General features: G+C 42.8%; 1 protein-coding gene across 1 annotated transcript in view; it reads right to left on the bottom strand.

Annotated features, from left to right (window-relative positions):
- Positions 1 to 3446, bottom strand: part of LOC143027298 (uncharacterized) — a 26922-nt gene extending 23476 nt beyond the window's left edge. The window contains exons 1-2 of the mRNA XM_076188567.1: positions 3349 to 3446; positions 2261 to 2268 (exon numbers count right to left, since the gene is read on the bottom strand). Coding sequence (XP_076044682.1) covers positions 2261 to 2268; positions 3349 to 3446 — 106 coding nt within the window. The remainder of the gene's footprint in view (positions 1 to 2260; positions 2269 to 3348) is intronic.
- Positions 3447 to 25550: the final 22104 nt, after the last annotated feature.

Here is a 25550-nt window from a genome sequence, read left to right on the forward strand (position 1 = left end):
CATCATTATCATTATCATCATCATCATCATCATCATCATCATCATCATCATCATCATTATCATCATTATCATCATTATCATCATCATCATCATCATCATTATCATCATTATTATTTATCATTATCATTATCATTATCATCATTATTATTATTATTACTATAATGATAATAATAATAACAATAATGATGATGATGATTATTATTATTATTATTATTATTATTATCATTATTATTATCATCATTATTATCATTATTATTATCATTACTATTATTATTGTTATTATCATTATTATTATCATTATTACCCTCTGGGGTAAGTTTTGACGGAGAGGAGCTGCTTGATTTTTTTTCTTTTTTTTCTAAGTCTAAGAAATATGATAGGAATTTAGAGAATGGATGGTGAGATATGTGTAGGTGACGCAGAGAACAGTAGTGGGACGACATCAGAGATGACTTTTGCATATAAAAAATTAAGGGGTATAGACTAGTAAAGACAGTGTGGAAAGCAATAGCGGATGGAGTGAACTTGAAAGGAGGATCGAGGGTAAGGTGGATGAATGGGATAAAGGAGACTTTGGCCGTACATGGAATGCCTGTCGAGCAGTGAAGAGATTGCAAAGGAGTGAATGGAGAGAGACTGCGAATGAATGCCCTCAGGGATGTTAGTCTGTCGTCGACAACCACCCGTGATTTTATTCTTGAGGACAATATCGCGCTGAAAAGAAGATTTTTTCACTGGGGTCATAGATTATCCCCGACTCCTGTCGGACCATTTTGTATCTATACACGTGCTCAGTTCACTACACAACTATCAATTCATTTTCCCCACAGACTTCTCTTCCTCTCCATCAAGAAGCAATCCCATAAAAGCGGGTAGTCTGATCTTAGGGATCCTAACCTTAATCTTATCTGCCAAAGTCTCTTGTCATATCCCTCTTGAGTCACAACACAAGTCCTAATAGATATCCCTTAAAATTGTGCTCAGTGGCAATAGCCCCCTTTTATACACTAATGTTATTTCATTTTCCAACAGACTCTCCCCTCCCACAAAAACCGATCCCGCAAAAGCGGGTGGTCTGTCCTAGAGAGTGATAATTTACGATACTTCTCTTTTTCCTTATCTCAGATATTGGATTTTAGTTTGTTTGTTCTTTTTTTTTAATATGTTACATCAACCCGTGTGTGCGTGTATGAATTCTTTAGATCCAGAAAGAGGTATGTTGAAATGAACAAATAAATAAACAGATTAATTGACAAAGTGAAAGATATTCATCTTTATAAACTTCGGCCCGTTTTATTTTCCACTCCATTGGCTGGAATCTTATTTTATTGTTTTTATTTCTCGGTGTGTATGTGTGTATGTATGAGTCCTGGTTTGTGTGTGTGTATGTGTGTGTGTGTGTGTGTGTGTGTGTGTGTGTGTGTGTGTGTGTGTGTGTGTGTGTGTGTGTGTGTGTGTGTGTGTGTGTGTGTGTGTGTGTATTCACCTTGGTCTTTAGATCACGTGTTGGACTCGTGATCGACAGCTATTTCCCTCCCCGAAGAGAGCTCAGAGCTCGTATAACCGATCTATGGGTAATGCTATGACCTTACACACACACACACACCCAACTCCCCGCCCACGAGAGTCAGAGTGACGACCCGAAGCGCAGCGATACCGAAATAATTTCGGCCATGGGCAGGATTCGAACCAGGTACTGCGGGCATCACCGTACTGACAGTCCAGTGCTCTATCAACCGCGCCACCTAGTGCGTGTGTGTGTGTGTGTGTATGTGTGTGTGTGTGTGTGTGTGTGTGTCTGTGTGTGTGTGTCTGTGTGTGTCTGTGTCTGTGTCTGTGTGTGTGTGTGTGTGTGTGTGTGTGTGTGTGTGTGTGTGTGTGTGTGTGTGTGTGTGTGTGTGTGTGTGTGTGTGTGTGTGTGTGTGTGTGTGTGTCCAGAAGTGGGTATGATGAAATATAAAAATAAATTAATAAATAAATAAGTAAACATGAACAAATCATCTAAGTGAACTTCGGCCTATGTTATATTTCACTACCTTGGCTGGGATCTTATTTTATTGTATCTACATGTTTCTAGGTCAAATTCACGCCCTAACAATTTGAGAGCTCCGATTTCCGTCCGACTCATACTTAGTGTAAATGACTCTAGATGCTCATTTCAATAAAAGAATAGGATAATAATAGTAATGATAGTGCAACGGATGCCTACACTCTGTGAAAGCCGCATTCCCTGTACGTTTGCTCACTAGCAGTAAAGTACCTGCATTTCTGAAATATCAAGTCAAGGAAAATTATATGTTCATGTCCATACAGAACAGGGAATACTCCTATCACGAAGTGTAGGCATCCGCTGCGATCGGTTTCATGCAATTGGTTCCGAGCTGCCCAACGAACCATATTGACAACAAAAACGGTCAAATCGGACCCGAATGTGAAACGACACACACATGGCGAGACACGCTATTCAGCGGTGTCAGATCGCAGTCAGATATGCTGTGTAGGTGATAATGGATATTTAGTGACGCCGTTCTGGCGGTGTTTACGTGAACTGGATTCTCGTAAACAAGGAAGACAGCCAAATGCAGGTGATATGTAGGTTGGCTGTTGTGTCCTTAATGTGCTGTGAACTGCGGCAATGCACAGCTTTGTAAAGTGGTTCAAAGCTCCCTGCTCATGGGTCATCTGCGAGGATTAATATTCATTCCTCACTCCTCTCCTCACTCTGCATGTGAACAGATGTTTGTGGAAGGTGAGGTGTACGTTCCGAACGTGTCTATCAAGGAGTGGTCTCCTTTGTGGGACGACATGACGTCACAGATGACAGAAACATTCCTATTGGTTAAGTCACGTACTTGCTTATTGCTTAACCCGCCGTTTACCATCGGGCTGAGATAAGTTGGATCTTATTCAACATGTATTCAGGGTCTGTGATGAGCTGTGTTACAAAATAATGGTCTTAGGAAAAAAGGAAATAGAAACACAATGGGGCAAAGAAGATTGGTTGTTATAAAATTCTTTCTGGATGTTAAGAAAATTATCTATTTTTGTATGTAGTAAGACCCAGCGCACAATTGCTTCTTAATAGTTTCCTGATTTAAAAATTATATATATTTTTTCTTTTTTTATATACATTTTATCGGTATTAGTATTATTGTTTCCAATGTAAATTCCAACTGTTTCCAATTCTATTTTGATGGTTGAAGGGTGTTTCAATTGTTTATGCCTTAGCCCCTCTTACAAGGCGGCAAAGAGCATTTGGTGTATATAATAATTCAAAGTTACTCCTGAAAAAAATATGTGTAGTGCCGACCCGAAAATCTCAAATGGATATTTGAGCGAAATCGTCACCTTGGCTGATTTGGTCCAATTTTGACACAAAGGGAGAGGGCCGTGCACAGAGCTTTATGAGGTACATGTATGGAGCTTGAACCCAAGGGCGTGTGCATGGGGCCCAGCCAAATTGAAGTTCTGGCTGGAAATTTGTTTTTCCTCCTCTAGCGCCCGCATCTTTGGCCTGAGTGGTCTGCAAGTGATACCGGCAGAAAGCCTCGTTGCCCTCGACCTGTGGGACAAATAGTGGGCCAATCGGAACCAGTGGCCAAATGACCAAGAAATCTCACAGGGAATCATGTATTTTTGAGCGAAATCATTTACCCACGAATATCCGCAGGAGACCTCGTGGCCCTCGATCTGTGGTTCAGATAGTGGCCGAATTGGAGCTAAAGCATTATGTTGGTCGATTTGGCCCAGTCTTGCCCCAGAAGGAGAGAACAGTACACAGAGCACTGTGAGCTACGTGTGAGGAACCTGGACCCAAGGGCGTGTGCGTGGGGCCCAGCCAAAGCTGAGGTTCATCTGGATTTTTTCCCTTCCGTCACGCACACGCCCTTGGGTACAGGTTCCTTACATGTACCTCACAGTAAATCCATGTAAGATTTTCGAGTCATTTTGGCCATTGGTTCCGATTGGACCACTATCTGACGCACAGGTCGAGGTCCACGAGGTCTCCTGCGCATTTCACTTGGAGACCACTTAAGCCAAAGGTGCGAACGCTAGAGGTTAGAAGGAAAAAATCCAGCCGGAGCCTCAAATTGATCTTGGCCCTGTGCACGAGCCCTTGGGTCCATGCTCCTCACAGTACTCTGTGCACGGCAGTCTCCCTCTGGACTAAAATTGGGCCAAATCGGCCGACCTGACGATTTTGTTAAATATATATATATATATATTATATATATATATATATATATATATATATATATATATATATATATATATATATATACTTATGGGCCCTGTGAGGTTTTCGAGTTATTAGTCACTGGTTCCGACTGGGCCGCTACATGACCCACAGTTCAAGGGCCATGAGACTTCCTGTCGATATCACTTGGAAACCACTCAGGCCAAAGGTGCTGGTGCTAGAAGCGGAAAGGCAAAAATCCAGCCAGAACTTCAATTTGGCTGGGTCCCACGCGCACAACCTTGGGTGCTGGTTACTCACAACGCTCTCCCTCTGGAGAAAGATTAGGCCAAATCTGCAGATCTACCGATTTTGTTAAAAAGAAATCCATGAGTGACAGCTTTTCGGGTGATTTTGGCCAGTGACTCCGATTGGGTCACTATCTGACTCACAGGTCGAGGGTCACGAGGCCTCCTGCGGATATCACATGGGGACCAATCAGGCAAACGGTGTGGGCGTTAGAGGCGGAAAGGCAAAAATCCAATCACTGCTTCAACTTTGGCCTTTCCGCCTCTGGCGCCTTTGGTCTGAGTGGTTTCTACGTAATATCCGCTAGAGTGCTCGTAGCCCTGGACCTGTGGATGAGATAGTGGTCCAGTCATAACCAGTGGCCAAAATGACGTAAAAAACTCACACACACACACACACTCCTGTGGGTCCAAGTTCTTCACATATACCTCACAGTGCTCTGTACACTGAGTACCATTACACGGAGCCGAGAGCGGGCCTATGATATCACTCGATGTGCGTCGGCCAGGCCGCGGACCGTGACGGAGCCTCTCCCGGATGGACTAAGTGATGTAGACCAAGTGCTGATCCACGTTTTCGTGGTGGGCCGGCCGTATCGCTCGATGTGCGTCGCTCCAACCGCGGACCGTGGCGTATTATCTTCTGGATGGGCTAAGTGATGTAGATCGAGTGTCGGTCCACGGTGGCGGGGCGAGCTGAACGTATCGCAGGATGTGCCTTACCCCGGCCGCGGATCGTAGCGGAATACCACCCGGATGGATTAAGTAATGTAGAAAGTTGCTGGTCCACGGTGGCTGGACAGGCGATCCGTATCGAAAGATATTGGTCACCCCGGCTGCGAACCGTGGCTGAGCATCTCCCGGATGGGCTAAGAGATGTAGACCGATGTGCGTCACCTCAGCCACGGGCCGTGGTGAAACATCACTGGGATAGACTAAATGATGTAGAACGAGCGCTAATCCACGGTAGCGTGATTTTTTACGCCAACCTTGGGAGCGAGCAGTCTTGGGGACGGAGAAGAAGGTAGGCAAGGAGGTAAACGAGGAAGTAGACGAGGAGTAGGAGTTGCAGGAGAAGGAGGAGGACGGGGATGCACGATATTTGACGCTAACTTTGACAAGTTACAACACATAGATTGATCCTATTTCTTCATGGTCAGCGTTTGCTGGCCCTAGAATTCCCCGTGGCGGAACACTACCGACTATGCTATGTGATATAGACCGAGTGCTCATTCACAGCAGCGGGCACACTTGGAAAATTTCACGGGAGGCCGTCAGCATGGTGGAGGAGCGGAACGAAGCTGACCAACCAGAGCGTCAACTTTGGCTTGACCCCAATGTGAGATTTTCGGGTCATTTTGTCTACTGACTCCAAATGGGCCACCATCTCACTCACAGGTCGAATACCTCGAGGGCCTCCTGCAGATATCATTTAGAGACTACTCAAACTAAAGATGCGGACACATGAAACGCAAAGGCAAATATCCAACCAGAGCCTCAACTTTGGCTGGGCCCCACGCACACGTCCTTATGTCCAGGTTTCTCACATGCACCTTACAGTTGTCTGTGCACGACTTTCTCCTTCTGGGACAAGATTGGGCCAAATTAACCAATTTGACGATTTCAGTGAAAAATCCCTGTGAGATTTTCGGGTCATTTTGGCCACTGGCTCCTATTGGGCCACTATCTCAATCACAGGTCCAGGGCTACGAGGCTTCCCTGCGGATATCGCCTGGAAACCACTCAGGCCAAAGTTGCGAGCGCTAGAGGGAATGGCAAAAAATCCAGCCGGAGCTTCAACTTTGTCTAGGCCCCACGCACACGAACTTAGGTCCATGTTTCTCATATGTACCTTAAAATGCTCTGCTTACTACTCTATGTCTGTGAGATTTTAGGGTTATTTTGTTCACTGGCTACTATCTCACCCACAGATCAAGGGCCTCGAGACCTCCTGCGAATATCACTTAGAGACCACCTAGGCCAAAGGTGCAGGCGCTAACAGCGGAGATGCAAATATCCGCCCAGGGACTTAAATTTGGCTGGGCCCCACGCACACGTCCTCTGGTCCAGGATCTTTCCATATACCTCACAGTGCTCTGTATACCACGGGAGTGGAAGCGTGCCCTCTACATCGCCCGATGTGCGTCGGCCAAGCCGCGAACCATGACAGGGTCTCTACCGGATGGACTAAGTGATGTAGACGAAGTGTTGGTCTACATTAACAGGCCGGCGGGCCGTATCGCTCGATTAGCGTCGCTCCGACCGCGGACCGTGGCGTAGCATCTCCCGGATGGGCTAAGTGATATAGACCGAGTTCTGGTCCACGGTGGCAGGGCGGGATGACCGTGTTGCTCGGCCGCGCCCCGTGTCCGAGCACCACCCTGATAGCCTAAGTAATGTAAAACGAGTGCTAGTCAGGAGGTCCGTATTGCTCAATGTTGGTCGCCCCGGCCGCGGACAGTGGCGGAGTATCTCTCGGATGGGCTAAAGAATGTAGAACGATTGCTGGTCCACGATGACAGGAAAAAATGGCCGGCGCAGATCAAGCGATATGGTGCGCCCGCTCCTACCACCGTGGACCAGCACTCGGCCTACAGAGCACTGTAAGGTGCATGGGGCTCAGCCAAAGTTAAGCCTCCAGGCGGAGTTTTGTCTTTCAGTTTCTAGCACCCGCACCTTTGGCCTGAGTGGCCTCAAAGCTATATCCGGAGCCAGTGGCCAAAACAACCCGAAAATCTCTCTCAAGTTTGGCTAGGCACACACACGCCCTTAGGTCCAGGTTTCTCACAAGTACCTATCTGTGCTCTGTGTACGGCTCTCTTCCTCTGGGGCAAGATTGGGCAAATCAACCGACCTGTTGATTTCGCTTAAAAATTCCTGTGAGATTTTTCGGGTCATTTTGGCCACTGGTTACGATTGGACCACTTTATGACTCAAAGGTTGAGGACCACGAGGTCTCCTACAACCCTGGAAGCCCTTTACCATTGGTGACCACCACAGAGCCCTTGAGTCCTGAAAGTCCTTGTGCCTAGGCCCCTAGAGGCCCTTTGCTTATGGAAGCCCTTGGCCTTGGAGGCCCCTGGTACCTGCCTGCAAGCCCATAGAGACCCCTAGAAGCCCTTGGGCCCTAGAGGCCTTTGGCCTCTGAGAACCGTTGGAGGTCTCAGTGAGCCATTGGCTCCTGGAAGCTTTGGGCTCTTGAAGGCTTCAGAAAGCTCTTTAAAGCCTTTGCAAGCTCTTTGAAGCCTCTGAAAGTTCTTTAAAGACTTTGGAGGCTCTTTGAAGACTTTAAAGGTTTCTTGAAGCCTTCGGAAGCTCTTTGAAGCCTTTGGGCGCTCTTTGAAATCTTTGGAGGCTCTTTGAATACTTTGGAAACTCTTAGAAGCCTTTAGGGGCTCTTTGAAGCCTTTGGGGACTCTTTGAAGCCTTTTGGGGACTCTTTTGGAGCCTTTAGAGCCCTTCAGAAGCTTTTGGGGGCTCTTTGGAAGCCTTTGGGCGCTCTTTGATATATTTGGGGGGTTTTGGAATCCTTTAGAGATTCTTTGAATGCCCCTGGCCCCTGAAACCCCTTGGAGGGTCCTGCAACACCTTGACGGCCTTTGAAAACCCTTGTAGGCCCTTGGCCACTGGAAACCCCTGGAAGTCCTTGGAGACCCTGGGACCCCTGACTCATGGGAACACTTTGCCCATGGAAGACCTTGGATGTCCCTAGAAGCCCTTGGATGCCCTTGGAAGCCATTGGCTCCTAGAAGTTCTTTGCCCATGGAAGCCCTTGGCCCCAGTAAACTCTTGGAAGCCCCTGGAAGCCCTGTGTTCCCAGAACCCCTTGCCCTTTGGGAGCCCTTGAAGATCCCTGGAAGCCCTTGGTTTATGGAAGCCCTTGGGTCCGAGAAGCCCTTAGAGGCTTCTGGAAACTCTTGGTTTCTGGAAGTTCTTGGCCCTTGGAAGCCCTTGGCCCCTGAAAGCCCTTAAAGGTCAATGGAAACCCTTGGCCCCTGGAGGCACCTGGAATCCCTTGGCTCTTGGAAGCCTTTGGTCCCTGGAAAGCCTTGGAGACCCCTTGAATCCCTTGGCCCCTGGAAGTCCTTGGAGGCCCCTGAAAGCATTTGGGGGTCAACTGGAATCCCTTGGGTCCTGGAAGCTCTTGGAGGCCCCTGGAAGCCCTTGGACCCTGGAAGCCTTTGTAGGCCCCTAAAAGTCACTGCCCTCTGGAAACCCTTGGCCCCTGGAAGGCCGTGGATCCCCCCCCCCTGAAGTCCTTGGAATCCCTTCGATGCTCCTGGAATCAATTGGAAGCCCTTGCCCCCTGGAATCCTTTAGAGGCTTCTGGAAGCTTTCGTGGGTTCTTTGAAGCCTTTCAGGGCTCTTTGAATGTTTTGGGGCTCTTTGAAGCCTTTGGTGAGGGGTATCTTGAAACCCTTTTGAGGCTCTTTCGAGGCCATTGGCCCCCGGAAGCCCTTGGAGGACCCTGGAAGACCTTGAAAGCCCCTGGAGGCCCCTGTAACTCCTTGCCTTCTAAAAGCTCTTGCCATTTGAAAATCCCAAGGGCTTCTAGGACGCAAAGAGCCCCAGAAGCCTCCAAGGACTTTGGAGGCTTCTGGGGCTCTTTGCGTCCTAGAAGCCCTTGGCCTCTGGAAGCCCCTTGAAAATCTTGGATGCCCCTGGAGACCCCTTGAAACTCTTGGATACCCCTGGAATCCCTTGGCTCCAGGAAGCCATTTGCCCCTGGAAGCCCTTGGGCCCAGGAAACTCTTGGAGGACCCTGGAAGCCCCTATGCTCATGGAAGCCCTTCGTTCCCGGACAACCTTGGCCCCTGTAGCCCTGGAGACCCCTGGAATCCCTTGGAGGCCTCTGGAAGCTCTTGGTTCCTGTTACTTCCGTCACCTCCGTTACCACTGTAGTACCTACGGTTTACTTCCGTTGTTACTGTTCCCTTCTATGATTTTGTATTTCTTCTTTCACTTTCAACTTTCTTTTCATCACTGTCTTACGTAAGAATGTCATTCACCATATCTTTCTGTAGGGAGTAGGTAATGTTTCTTTACGAGTGTGAATTAAACGGAGGTAAAAGTTTCCTTCTTTTCTTCCCGAATAGTAAAGGATTACAAAGGTGGAGCATGCCGACAGGCCTTTTGGTCCATATCTAGGTCGGATGCAAACAAAAAGAATCATAATTATATTAAACAAATGAATAGATAAATAAAAACTATGATAATGTAAATGATGAATAAAATACATGAATAAATGCATAGGTATAGTTAAATGGTAAGCAAACAGGTAAATAGTAAATAAGAATAAATTGACATATAACTTATAGTAAATGAGAATCAAGCAAATAATAATAAAAAAATAAACAAATGATAACAAACCATATAAACAAATAATATAAAATAAATGACAGTCATTACAGCACTTGGCTTGTCAATTTACACGATGGGACTCCCCACTGGAATCCTCAATTTACTCACTAAGCCACTTCGCACCGACGTCACGACTTTCCCAGACTAATGATCTTTACTCTTACATCTAAGTGCTTTCCGTAAGGGCGTGAGTTTACTCCCGTGAACCAATAAGAAAATTCTTCTCCTCCACCCTTTCTCTAATCAGAAAGACTGTTACAAACGTCTTAAGCATGACTGGCTTAGTTTACATACTGTTACATCAGCATTATGCAGCAATGAAATGAGTTTCCTAGCGGTTGTTTTTAAACTTTAGACGAGGAGCAATATTATGCAACTCCTTCGTTGCTATTGTTTACCAAACATCCAACTCATAAAATGAAATTCTCGCCGGCTACCCCTCTATCTACCTTACTTATCTGCCCTTATCTACCAGCCTCTTATAGTTTCTGGAAGGCCCCTAGAAGCCCTTGGCCACTGAAAGCTCTTAAAGGTCCAGAAAAACCTTTGGCCCCTGGAATCCCTTGGCTCTTGGAAGCCTTTGGCCTATGAAAGGCCTTGGGGGCCCCTTGAGGCCCTTGGCCCCTGGAAGTCCTTGGATGCCCCTCAAAGCCCATGGGGGCGTCTGGAATCCCTTGGCTCCTGGATGTTCTTGGCTCCTGAAAGCCCTTGGGGGCTCTGGAAGCCCTTGGACCCTGAAAGCCCTTGGAGGCCCCTCGAAAACCTTGTAAGGCCTTCGATGCTCTTGAAAACCCTTGGAGGTCCCCGAAATAGCTTATCTCTTGGAAGCCCTTTCCCCCTGGAAGCCCTTGGAGGCCCCTGGAAGCCTTTGGCCCTTAATCGCCCTTGGAGGCCCCTTCAAGCCATTAGCTCCTGGAAGGTCTTTGCCCTGGAAGGCCTTTGCCCTGAAAGGCCTTAGAGGCCCATAAAATATCTTGGAAGCCCTTGGTTCCTAGAATCCCCTGGAGACCTCTGGAAACCCTTGTCCATTGGAGGCCCCTCAAAACCCTTGGCCCCTGGAAGTCCTTGTAGGCACCTAGATACCCTTGGCGTATGGAAGCCCTTGGCCAATGGAGGTCCCTAGAAACCCTTGGCCCCTGAGAGCCGTTGGAGGCTCCTGGAATCCTTTGGCCCTTGTAAACCCTTGGAGACATCTGGAAGTCCTTAGATGCCCCTGGAAGCGCTTGGCTCGTGAAACCCGTTGGCCCCTGGAAGCCCTTGGAGGCCCCTGGAAACCCTTGGTTCCTGGAAGCCCTTGGAGGTCCCCTCAAGATATTGGCTCATGGAAACCCTTGGAGGCTACTGGAAGCCCTTGGCCCCTGGAAGCCCTTCAGATCCTTAGAATCCCTTGGCTCTTGGAAGCCATGGCCCCTTGAAGTTCGTGGCCCCTGGAAGCTCGTGACCCCTAGAAGGCTTTGGAGGCCCCTGGAGGCCCTTAGCCCCTAGAATCCATTGGCTCTTGGAAGCTCTTGGTCCCTGGAAGCCTTTAGAGGTCCCATGAAGCCCATGGCTCCTTGAAGCTCTTGGCCCCTGGAAACCCTTGACTTTAAGAAGTCCTTGGTTCCTGAAGGCCCTTGGAGGGCCCTGAACGCCCTTGGAGGCCCCTGGAAGCCCTATGGCTCGTGGAGTCCCTTGGAGACCCCTGGAAGCCCTTGGCCACTGGAAATCTTTCGAGGCCATTGGAAGTCCTTGCGCCTTGGAAACCCTTGGGCCCCGGAAATCTTTGGCCCCTGGAAGCCCTTGGCTCCTGTATGTGTGTGTGTGTGTGTGTGTGTGTGTGTGTGTGTGTGTGTGTGTGTGTGTGTGTGTGTGTGTGTGTGTGTGTGTGTGTGTGTGTGTGTGTGTGTGTGTGTGTGTGTGTGTGTGTGTGTGTGTGTGTGTGTGTGTGTGTGTGTGTGTGTGTGTGTGTGTGTGTGTGTGTGTGTGTGTGTGTGTGTGTGTGTGTGTGTGTGTGTGTGTGTGTGTGTGTGTGTGTGTGTGTGTGTGTGTGTGTGTGTGTGTTGTATTTTGGGGTCATTTTGGTCAACTGCTCCGATTGGGAGAGAGTCGGCCATAGTGGTCAAGATAGATTCGAGGAGCCTGGGCCCAAGGGGCCTGTGCGTTGCGACCATCCAAAATTGAACATTTTCTCCGATTTTTCACATTTCCTCCTCTGGCGCCCGTACTGTTGGTCTTAGCGGTCTCCAAGTGGAATCCACAGGAGCCCTGATAGCCCTCGACCTGTGGGTGAGATGGTAGTCCAATCGGTGCAGGTGCCCAAAATGACCCAAAAGCGAAAAAAAAATCCCACGGATTTCGTCTAAAATCGGCACCCCACTGATTTGGCCCAAACTTACCCCAGATAGAGAGTCGGGCACAGTGTACCGCGAGGTACACGCGAGGAACCTGGGCCCAGGGTTCTATACGGGGTGACTATCCAAAGATGATTTTTTTTTCTTCTTTTTTTCGATTTTTCACGTTTTCTCCTCTGGCGCCCGTAGTGCTGAATCCTCAGGAGCACTGGCGGTCCTCGACCTGTGGATGAAATGGTGGCCCAATCGGGGCAGGTCACCAAAATTACCCCAGAGCGAAAAAATCCTAAAGGATTTTGGGCAAAATTGGCAGGTCACCTATTTGGGCCAAACTTGCCTCAGAGGGAGAGAGTCGTGTACAGTATACTGCGAGGTAAACGGGAGAAATGTAGACCCAACGGCGTGTATGTAGCGACCTGCCAAATTTGAGCCTTTTTTCACTTTTCCGCTTCTGTCGCCCGTACTTTTGGCCTGAGTGGTGTCCAAGTGCAGTCGGCAGCAGGTCTGGTGGCCCTCCACCTGTGGGTGAGATGGTGCCAAAAATCGTCAGGTCACTAATTTAGACCAAACTTATTCCAGAGAGGGAGAGGTGTGCACAGTGCATTACGAGGTAAACGGGAGGAACGTGGAACCAACAGTTTTTGCGTGGCGACCTTCCAATTTTTTTTTTTTTTTTTCTGATTTTTTCACATTTACGCCTTTGGCGACCGTACCTTTGGCTTGAGTAGTGTCCAAGTGCAATCGGCAGCAGGCCTGGTGTCCCTCTACCAGTAGGTGAGATAGTGGCCCTATCAGAGGAGGTCACCAAAATGACCCCCCCCCCTCAAAAAAAAAATCAAGATGATTTTGTCAAAAATCGTCAAGTCACCGATTCGTTCCAAATTTATCTATAAGGGGGAGAGTTGTACACGGTGCAATGCGAGGTAAATTAGAGGAACGTGGATTCAAGGACGTGTGCGTGGCGACCTGCCAAAATTGAGTCTTTTTTTTTTTCTTATTTTTCACATCTGCGCCTCTGGTGCCCGTACCTTTGGTTTGAGTGGTGTCTAAGTGCAATCGGCAGCAGGCCTGGTGTCCCTCTACCTATCGAAGCAGGTCACCAAAATGACTCTCCCCTCCCCCCCCCCCAAAAAAAAAAAATAGTGAATTTGTCATAAATCGTCATGTCACCGATTTTGTCCAAACTTACCCAAGAAGGGGAGAGTCGTCCACAGTGCACTGCGAGATAGACGGGAGGAACGTGGATCCAAGGACGTGTGCGTGGCGACCTGTCAAAGTTTAGCCCGTACCTTTGGCCTGAGTGGTGTCCGAGTGGTGTCCTGTGAGTTAGATGGTGGCCCAATCAGAGGTCACAAAAATTACTCCAAATCGTCAGGTCACCGATTTCACCCAAACTTACCTCAGAAGGAGTCATACACAGTGCACTATGAGATAGACGCAAGGAGCATGGACCCAAAGGAGTGTGCGTGGCGACCTGCCAAAGTTGAGCCTTTATTTTCTGATTTTTTAGATTTCCGCTTCTGGCGCCCGTTCCTTTGGCCTCAGTCGTGTCCAAGTGAAATCCACAGAAGGCGTGGTGGCTCTCGACCTGTGAGAGTTATGGTGGTTCAATCGTAGCAAGTGGCCAAAATGACCACAAAATTACCAGGTCACCGATTTGGCCCAAACTTACCCCAGAGGCACATTGCGCCGCGAGGTAGACGTGAGGAACCTGGACCACTCCAATCTTCTCTCTCGCCCAACTTGCTCCCTTTCGATCTCTCAGCGTTATTCCCACGATCTCATAATGAAAAAATAATTAAATGAAGCGTTTACGTAAGTCGTGTCCAAGTGGAATCCACAGAAGGCGTGGTGGCTTACGACTTATGAGAGATATGGTGGCCCAATCGGAGCAAGTGGCCAAAATGACCATAAAAAAAAATCAAAGGTAACCCAGGGATCATGCCAAAAATTACCAGGTCACCGATTTGACCCAAACTTACCCCAGAGGGGGAGAGCGTTGCACAGTGCACCGCGAGGTAGACGTGAGTAACCTGGACCACTCCAATCTTCTCTCTCGTCCAACTTACTCTCTTTCAATCTCTCGGCATTATTCCCACCATCTCATAATGAAAAAATAATTAAATGAAGCGTGTACCAAAATTTGTGTCTATTATGATGTCACGACGATGTATATATGAACTGTATATTCCATGGTAAGTGTTCGGGGCTAATGTTTACGGTAAGGGACTTGGCAATATTAAGGCAATTGTATACCTCTACATAATGAAGCAGTAATATGTATAAGAGAGGAAGTGGAATTAGGCAGATAAGCTAGCGTGAATGACTGACGAACGATGGAGCAAGTGTGTTACTGAGTGGACGCCGTAAAAAGGAAAGCGTGCAAGAGGGTGGAGAGACGAGATAGAGAAGTTTTCAGGAGTGACGTGGCAGATATTGGTGCAATCGTGTAAATCATGGAATGCTATAAAAGGGGCCTTTGTACGGCAGTAGACTCAGGATGGCTGATTGATTGATTGATTGAAGATAGTGCACAGATTGTTGTAATATAGGAACAGTGGTCAGCGTCCGACCACTATATCGGGCTTGGAAAGAAAACCAGCTTTTTCACGTCAATCTTGATACCATCGGTTGGTAAAGTATTCAAATAGGAAGGCAATTGCACGTGTAAGAGGGAGAGATCTGCTGAAGTTTGTCGACTACGGTCAATCAAATGGAAACTTATGGAGGCAGTAAATAAATACGGCCATGCAATGGCCGCTTCATATGGTGCCATTTGATCTGTATGAATTTGGGAGTTGCCGTAGTAATTTGATTTATGAACCCTAACACGAAAAATTCCAACAAAGAAAACCGAAATTTGTACCCAACCTTCATTAAGTGTGTTTCCCATGTATCGCGTTGTTTGTGTTATGGTTCCGTTCTTGCCTTTACGCTAAGTTTCTCGCTGGTGGATGTATAATCATTTCAAGGTACTTCCCTGGATCTGGAGAACACTTATGAAATAAAAACATTTTAGTCACTTAACGTTCTAATTCCATACTTGTTCCAGGAAATCTAGATGGTCAGCGAGCGAAAGAAAACGAAATCGGACAGACGCCCTTTTAGTTGTGAAATTAGTATTAACGAGTCTGGACGCTTTTAATTTTTTACAAAGGCGAAGCATGCCGACAGTGCCATTTGATCCATATCTAGGTCGGATGCGAAAAAAAAAATCATATTAATAATAAAACAATAAATAAAAACTATGATAATGTAAATAACAAATAAAATACATAAATAAATGCATAGGTATAGTTAAATGATAAACAAACAGGTAAATAGTAAATAATAATAAATTGACATATAACTAATAATAAATGAAAATCAGACAGACAAATTATAACAATACAAAACAAAAATAATATAACATAAATTATAATCATTACAGCATCTTACTTAGGTATTTATCTAAATGATTCTTAAAGCTTCGAACTGAACTACATTGCACTACCTGTGCAGGAAGTTTATTCCATTCATTTACTACACGGTTGGCAAAGTTGTTTCTACCAACTTCCAAATTGAATCTATTTCCGGATAGTTTGAGACCATTGTTTCTTGTCTGATTCTCATTCAATGTGAAAATTTGGTCACTTTTGATGTTGTCAATTCCCTTTAAAATCTTAAAGACCTGTATCAAGTCACCTCTGAGTCTACGCTTTTTTAGGGAAAACAGATTCATGTGTTTTAGTCGATTTTCGTATGATTTATTTTTGATATTTGGAATCAGTTTTGTGGCTCGCCGTTGTACTTTTTCCAGTCTGTCAATGTCTTTAATGAGATTCGGTGACCATACAGAAACAGCATATTCCAAATGTGGACGAACTAACGATTTATATAGCTTGTTAATGAGTGATGGACTTTTGAAATCAAAAGATCGCGCAATCAGTCCTAGAATCTTATTTGCTTTCTCAGGGGCTGAAATACACTGCTTGGATGATTTGAGGTCGTTACTGATAATTACGCCGAGATCTTTTTCACTATCAACTTTTGTTAACGAATTACCAAATAACTTGTAATCGTACTTACTGTTGTTTTTACCTATGTGCATTACCTTGCATTTACTTGTGTTAAATTTCATTAGCCACTTTTCAGACCATTGCTGTAATTTATCTAAATCTTCTTGAATATCTAATTGGTTTGAGTGATCATTTGCCACTCCGCACAGTTTTGTATCATCAGTAAATTTGCTATTTTGTTTTTCTATGTGAAAAACTGATATTCCAAATGCTTTCGAAAGCACCACGGTGTCCTTCCAAAAGATTATTTTGAGCCAGTCGTGTGATAACTGCAAGAAATTTGTCGTTCTAATGTTTTGTCCAGCCAGGGATATTTTTTTTTTTTTTTTTTTTTTTTTTTTTTTGTGCATACCTACGCGATCTATCAATAGACAATCAAATGTTCATTTTGTAAACTATAATACATCACCGTAATGTACATTTTTCTTGGCTGAAATCAATAACAGAAAGGGTTGCTAAAAGCAATAGACTAACAAACGGAACCGCGGCGAATGCTTGAGACGCCATCTCTGTTTTGATAGATGCGGTCGAAGAAATTAAAGTATGATAAAATCTTCTATTCCAACCTAACCTAATCTGCATTTAGTAATGCGGTCATCAGGGTCCTCGTCGTCTATCAATACAAAGATGGCGTCTCAGGCACCCGCCGCGGCTCCGTTTGTTAGTGTATCGCTTTTAGCAACGTTTTCTGTTATTGATTTCCGCCAAGAAAAACGTATTTTACGTTGATTTATTATAATTCACAAAAAATTGAATTTAATTTTCTAATGCTATATCGCGAAGTTGTGTACTAAAAAAAAGTATATACCATAACTTTTGAGGGAAGGGAACTTCCTCGGAGACATGGCCAGTCTGATAATTCGAACCCGCTAACCTCAGAATATGAGTTGACCACGTTGACCAATGGACCACCTCACCCCACCCAGTTTTGGCAGACTTCTCCAGCATACATGATGTAGTCATTAACTTGTTTTGCTTTATTGAACTTTGTTTTATTTATTTTTATCAATGTATTTACGTACTTATCTATCTAATTGTTCACTTATTCATGGACACGTGTCCATTTGATGGTCAGCATGCACTGTTGCAGACGGGGAACGGGCATTTACGTCCCTGACAATTATTGTATACCAGATGATTACGGAACTAAGTCATTGCAAAAATGTTAAAAAATAAGGGATTTAGACATTCAATACACTAATGTATTAACAAGTTGAAAAAATGAAGAATATAAAGTTATAATTGTATTTTTAGAACTATTATAATGTATATTTGCAATAATTGAGAGTAAGTCTTTAGTTGCGAAAATTAGAAAGGAAAAGGGATCTGAATATTTAGTACAATAATGGATTACCGCTGTACGAACAAATGAATAATTCAAAGTTATAAATGTAGCTTTAAAAATATTACAAACAAAAGAGACGTTTGTTTTCCTCATTTGCAATATTTTTTAAACAAAATGTCTTTTAAATCCTCTCACTTCTCACATGCTCTAACACAAACATCTTTTAAACGATCGCACCATTTCAGGGTAAACCCAGAGGGACGACCTGACCTAGTATTTCCCTTGTGACCATTTCAGGTCACAATCACATCCAGACCCAACTACCACCTGCAGACGTCTTTTTATTATTAAAATGGTGTATAGTAAACAATTATCTACCCCACCAGCAACTCGTTGTATCTTTGATTTCTTCTTCCCCGTCCCTAAGGACGGGCAAAACTAAGCTCGATTATGATTTGTATCTTGAAAGTCATGGAAAAGTTGCTCAATGTTGCTTGGTTTACGCAAATATACATTTGCCCAGGGACACGTATGTCTGTGCCATTAAACATTAGTGCATTCAAAATGTAAATCTCTGAGGACAGGCACAACTAAGAGAGGGTAATGGGAGGGAGAGGGAGAGGGTGGGGAGGGGGGAATGGTGGGAGGGGGAGGGGGAAAGGAAGGAGGGATAGAGGAAGAGGGTAGGGAAGGAAAGAAAGAAGGGGAGGGAGGACGAAGGATGGAGGGAGGGAGATTAGGAGAAAGAGGAAGATGGAGGGAGAGGGAAGGGAAGGGAGAGGGAGGGGAACGGAGATAAGGAAGAGTGAGAGAGAGGGTGAGGGAAGAAGGAGAGAGGAGAAAATTCTTTACTGTTTCAGCCTTTGTACTATGTCCGTGCCTGTCTATTTTATGTCCCAAATAGATAACACTGTCCTGCAAAAACTTACATTTTTCACGTTTCACTTTCAATCCTGCTTCAACTAGTCTTGAAAATACTAAATCTAAATTCATAAAGTGTTCAGCCGCTGTTTGGGAAACTATTAAAATATCATCTAGAAATACACTGGCAGTGTTTCCTAACAACCCATCTAGAACTGTATTCATTAATCCCATGTAAGTTAATGGACTATTACATAACCCAAATGGCATTCATTTGAACTCATAGTGTCCCGTTGGAGTAGAAAAGGCTGTCAATTCTCGTAAATCTTCATGCAACTCTATTTACCAAAAACTTGATATCTATTGTGCTAAAATACTTATTCCCAGTTCCCAAACTTCTAAGAATGTCCCCTATCTCCGGTAATGGTAATCGGTTGCGTATGGTCTGTTTATTCAATTCCCTATAATCAAGAACTGGGCACATGGTACCATCTGATTTTGGCATCAGAATCAGACGGAAGTTCCACTCACTTTTACCATGTTTAATAATATCCTGCGTTAACATTTCAATAATCAATTGATCTACAATGGCTAGTTTAGAATGTGGTAATCTATATGCAGGTATATAGATAGGTTGAGTCTCTGGTTTTAATTTAATCTGATATTTCAAAAATTTTGTTTTGCTTAAGGCGTCCCCCGGCACAGCAATTGCTTTATTGTGCTTCAAGAGTAAAGTAACTAAACTTTCATCCAACTCAGGACAACTTAACTTTCATCCAACTCAATACACCTCCTCAGTACTCTCATTTAGAATCTTAATGGGTTTTGTAGAAATTTGAAAACATCCTATTTGTGTACCTTTTCTTAAGACTATGTCTTTATTCAAAGTATTAATCACTAATATATCTACCATGTACTTATTTGAATCCAATTTCAAACCTTTTAATCTAATTGATTCTGGGATGGTTAAAATTAACTGAATTTTTACCCTGTTAATTGCTCTGGGGTATAATAACGTCGACTTTATTACGCCATCTTCCACAATTAGCAAAGCTTCATTTGAAGTTGATGAATTAGTAATTTCTGGGATTTCTTGGACATCTGAGTTGGGTTCACTATATGAGACTTTATTTTCTGTTAGTCTGTACCACTCTGCCTTGCTATCTAAAATATAATTGTTATCTTTCCTATCTATTTCTATAGATTCTTTGATTACTGTCACTGGCTCTAAGTCTGGTTGATTAAAAATGGAATTAACTGTGATTTCACTAAGATCCCTAACTCAGTAGGACATAATGACGACCATGCTCTCTTTTTTCATAGTTGCAAATTCTATCAGTAAATCTCCTGGGAAAACAGATTCTTCTACAACTATCACTAAAACACAACAGATGAAAAAAGAAAAATGGAAATTTTACAAGAAAATGTAGATTCTGAGAAGGTAGAGCTAGGCTTATAATAAATTTTCAGGAAATGGAAGATATCAACCAATACATTTTAAGTCAAAGTGTGATCAGGATCCTATCAGGTCTTTTGTTAGAATGATAAAGAAAGCAAAAACAAGTGAATCAGGCACAGAATATTTAGTAAGAATTAGACATATGGTCTAAGGGCATGGATTCTATGTTGAAGGATTCAGATTGGATAGAAAGATCAAGTGACAAAATGAAAGTTTCTCAGGCAACAAAATTAATTGGATATGCATTGTTTATAAACATCTCTGACGAAATAACGGCAGAAAAGCTGTATAAATATCCTCAGGTAACTATTGATTTAGGGGAGATAGATTATCTTCTTCAAATTTATAGTTCATCTAAAGCAATTAGTCTATATGTGATGACCGTGGGAATGCAACAACAGAAAGAAACTAGGAACTCAAGAAGTGATTATAGAAATAGAGGATCTGAATAAAGAGTTAAAAGCACTTCAAGGAATGCTAGAATTATATGTTACAATTGTAATACCTGGAAGCATAAAGCACAAAACTATTTGTAGAAATTGTAAATATGAGGGTCATGATGAATACCAATGTAGAAACCCACCTTTCTGTTTGTATCATCAGAGCTTTGGACATAGAACACAGGAATGTAGAAAACCAAATTTTCGTATCCACCCAGAAATGAGAGGAAAATACCCAGACACAAAATAAAACAACACTACAGAGCTACCCACAGACATAAACATAGACAGTATTGTGTTAGGGATAAGAAGGGTGAAAGAAAACCCCAACATCAAAGATAGTTGTAAACTGACTATAACAATTGGAAGGATTTCTGTAGGACCTCTCATTGCGGGTAGAGTGTTCAATAAATCTATTCATATATTGATACAGGATCTTTAGTTAATGATTTCACTAGTAGGTTTTAAAACTAATTGAAACCAGGAGTGAAAATCTTTTAACCAGTCCATTACTCATTGCAAGGAGTAACTGCAAACCAGTTAAAACATTAAGTAAGGATGAATGAATTAGGGGTAATCTTATATAAAAAATGAGCATTTGCACATTCCAAGAGTACTAGTACAGTAAAGTAGAATATTTGCACAGTGCATTAGCGTACTAGTACAGTGCACTAGAGTACTAGTATAGTGCACTAGAGTACTAGAACATTGGACTAAAGAAGCAGTACAATGCACTACAGTACTATTACAGTGCACTAGAGTATTAGTACAAAGCACTTGAAGAATAGAACAGAATGCACTAGATAACAAATACAGTGAGCTAGAGTATAAGAACAGTGAACTAGAGTACTGATACAGTGCACTAGAGTACTAGTACATTGAAATAGAGTACAAATACAGTGCACTGGGGTACTGGTATTGTGTACTAGACTAGTTCAATGCACTATAGTACTAGTACAGTGCATAACAGTACTAGTATAGTGGACCAAAGTAATTATACAGTCCATTAGAGTGCAAATACAGTGCACCAAAGTACTGTTACAGTGCACTACAGTACTAGTATATTGTACTAATGTACTAATACAGTGTCGTAGAGTACTAGAAAAATGCACTAGAATATTAGTAGAGTGCACTACACTACTAGTCCAGTGAACTACAGTACTAGCAGAGTGCACTAGAGTACTATTAAAATGCACTAGTCTACTAGTACAGTAAAATAGACTATTTGTACACCACTTGAATATTAGTACAATACATCACAGGATTAGTAGTGCACTACAGTACTAGTACATTGCAGAGAGTTAGAACAGTTCACTACAGTACTTTAACATTCCAATATAGTACTGATACTAGTAAAGTGTACTAAAACACTAGAATAGTGCACTACAGTACTAGTACAGCGCACTAAAGTACTATTACAGTGCACTGCGGTATCAGCACAGTGCACTTCACAAACAGAACAGTGAACTACAGTACTAATATAGAGTACTAGAGGACAGCGTACTAGAGTACTGGTACAGTGCACTAGATTACAGGTACAATCCACTAGAGTATGGGTACGATGCACTACAGTACTAGTACAATGCATTAGAGTAATGGTACAGTGCACTACAGTACTAGTACAGGGCACTAGGTTACTACACTGCACCAAAGTACTAGTGCATTGCGCTATAGTACTACTATAGTGTACTAATGTATTAGTACAATAAACTAAAGTACTAGTACATACAGTGAGATAGAGTACTACTACATTGCAATAGGTTAATACTACGGTGTAGTAGACTACTAGTATAAGTAGAATGCACTAGAGTACTAGATCAGTAAACTAGAGTACTAGTATATTGCCTAGAGTGCTAGTTCAGTGCACTAGAGTATTATTTTAGTGCATTAGGGTACAGTCCACTAGAGTACTACTATATTGCACTAGTACAATGAACTAAAACACCAGTGCACTGTACTACAGTGTTAGTACAGTGCACTTGACTACTATTGCAGTGTACTTGAGTACAAGATCAGTGCACTAGTGTACTTCTTCAAAGCACTAGAGTACTAGTAGTGCATTACAATACTAGTATAGTGTACTAGAGTAAGTACAGTGCACTCGAATACTAGTAAAATGCACTAGAGTGTTAGTTCAGTGCACTCGAATACTAGTAAAATGCACAAGAGTGCTAGTTCATTGCGCTAGAATACTACTTCAGTGCACTAGAGTACTAGTCTAATGCACTACAATACTAATACAGTGCACTAGAGTACTATTATAGTGTGCAAGTACAGTGATCTAAAATACTAGGACAGTGCACTAGAGTACTGGTTCAGTGCACCAGAATACTAGTATATACTCTGTACTTTTACTCTAATTCACTGTAATTGTACTCTAATACTAGAACAATGCTATTGAGTACTAGAATAGTGCACTAGAATAATAGCACAGTGCACTAGAGTACTGGTACAATACACTACAATAATAATACAGTGCACTAGGGTACAATTATGGTGTGTAAGTACAATAACTAAAATACTAGGACAATGCACTAGAGTGCTACTTCAGTGCACCAGAATACTAGTATAGTGTACTAGAGTAAAAGAAAAGTTCACCAGAATACTAGAACAATGCAATTGAGTACTAGAAATTTGCACTAGAATACTAGCACAGTGCGCTACACTACAAGTACTGTGCACTAGGGTACTACAACAGTGCAATAGAGTACTAGTTCATTGCACTATAGTACTAGTACACTGCACTATAGTACTCGTATGGTGCACTATCGTTCTATTATATTTCACTACAGTACAAGAGCATTGTGCTAGAGTACAGTGTATTAGAATGCAACTAGAATGCACTACAGTACTAGTACAGTGCATTAGAATACTAACACAGTGCATTAGAGTACTAATACAGTGCACTAGATTATTAGTACAACGCACATAAAATTAGAGTTCTGTTGTAGTGCACTAGAGTACTAGTACAGTGCGCTTGAGCACTGATACAATGGACTAGAGTATTGGTATAGTGCACTAGAATACTAGAAAAATTACTAGAGTATTAGTTCATTGCACTGCTGTACTAATACAGTGCACTACAGTATTAGTACGGTTCAGTACAAAACTAGTAGGGTACACTAGAGTACTAGTAAACTAGTCTATTTATACAGTTCAAAGGAGTACAAGTGTAGTGAACTAGAGTACTAGTAGAGTGCACTAGAATATTGGCTCAGTGCACTAGAGGATCACTACAGTGCACTAGAGTAAAACTACAGTGCAGTATTGTACATGTGCAGTGCACTAGAGTACTGCTCCAGTGCACCAGAGTACTAGTAAAGTGTACTAGTGTATTAGTACAGTGCACTAAAGTACTAATACAGTGCAATAGGGTTTTGGTACTGTGCATTAGAGTACTACTAATGTGCATTAGAGTACTAGTACAGTGCATTAGACAACTAGAACAGCGGAACAGACGTCCCCCAAATCAGGCTCGCCCAAAGTGGCTCGACAAAGAAACTGAAAAAAGTATTGCTAAAAAGAGACAGGCTTATAAGAAATATAAGTGCTCGGGTGCATCTAATGACTATGAAACTTATGTATCAATACAGAGAGATTTAAAAAAAGACAATAAGAAAAAGAAAACGACAATACGAAATGAACATCGCTGATAAATCCAAAGAGAATCCCAAAGAATTCTATAGTTAGAGATAAAAAGGTTGTTAGGAATCACATTGGTCCCCTATTATCTGCTGACGGCCAACTTGAATATTCAAATGAAGGAATGTGTAATATCTTAAACAATTATTTTAGCTCGGTATTCGTAAACGAAACACCTCAAAGTGAATTCCAAACTGAAACCTGTGAAAAGTCTAGGGTAAACTTACTCACTACGGTAAATATAACAAAAGAAAAAATTAAAAGGTGTATAGACAAACTCAAAGTTAATAAAACACCAGGGCCTGACGGTTGGCATCCAAGAATCTTAAAGGAAATAAAAAATGAGACTGTTGTTCCATTAGAAATTATTTTCAAGAAATCCATCATATCCGGAGATGTCCCAAGAGAATGGAAGCTAGCTAACGTTACTCCTATATTTAAAAAAGGTGACAAAAAGAAACCAAATAACTATAGGCCTATAAGTTTGACTTCAATCGTAGGAAAAATAATGGAAACTATCATCAGAGATGCTATCGAACATCATTTAGAAAGTAACCGTTTGATAAATGATAGCCAGCATGGTTTCAGACGGAAACGTTCTTGCGTGACTAACTTACTCGAATTCTACAACACAGTTATCTCGAATTATGACAAAAGAAACAATATAAATTTAGTATATCTAGACTTTGCAAAAGCTTTTGATACCGTCCCACACGAAAGACTACTTACTAAATTAGCTTTGCATGGAATAAGTGGTAGCCTATTAGGTTGGACTAGTAATTGGTTGAATGGTCGAAAACAGAGAGTTGTTTTAAATGGAAAAACTTCTGGATGGAAAAGTGTTGCAAGTGGAGTTCCTCAGGGTTCCGTTCTTGGGCCAGTTCTATTCATAGTATATATAAATGATATAGACCATGGACTGAAATCTACTGTTTCCAAATTTGCTGATGATACAAAACTGTGCGGAGTGGCAAATGATCACTCAAACCAATTAGATATTCAAGAAGATTTAGATAAATTACAGCAATGGTCTGAAAAGTGGCTAATGAAATTTAACACAAGTAAATGCAAGGTAATGCACATAGGTAAAAATAACAGTAAGTACGATTACAAGTTATTTGGTAATTCGTTAACAAAAGTGGATAGTGAAAAAGATCTCGGCGTAATTATCAGTAACGACCTCAAATCATCCAAGCAGTGTATTTCAGCCTCTGAGAAAGCAAATAAGATTCTAGGACTGATTGCGCGATCTTTTGATTTCAAAAGTCCATCACTCATTAACAAGCTATATAAATCGTTAGTTCGTCCACATTTGGAATATGCTGTTTCCGTATGGTCACCGAATCTCATTAAAGACATTGACAGACTGGAAAAAGTACAACGACGAGCCACAAAACTGATTCCAAATATCAAAAATAAATCATACAAAAATCGACTAAAACATATGAATCTGTTTTCCCTAAAAAAACGTAGACTCAGAGGTGACTTGATACAGGTCTTTAAGATTCTAAAGGGAATTGACAACATCAAAAGTGACCAAATTTTTACATTGAATGAGAATCAGACAAGAAACAATGGTCTCAAACTGTCCGGAAATAGATTCAATTTGGAAGTAGGTAGAAACAACTT

This window comes from Oratosquilla oratoria, chromosome 8, assembly GCF_046742065.1.
Source record: "Oratosquilla oratoria isolate Oo_2021 chromosome 8, ASM4674206v1, whole genome shotgun sequence".
NCBI classification, from domain to species: Eukaryota; Metazoa; Arthropoda; class Malacostraca; order Stomatopoda; family Squillidae; genus Oratosquilla; species Oratosquilla oratoria.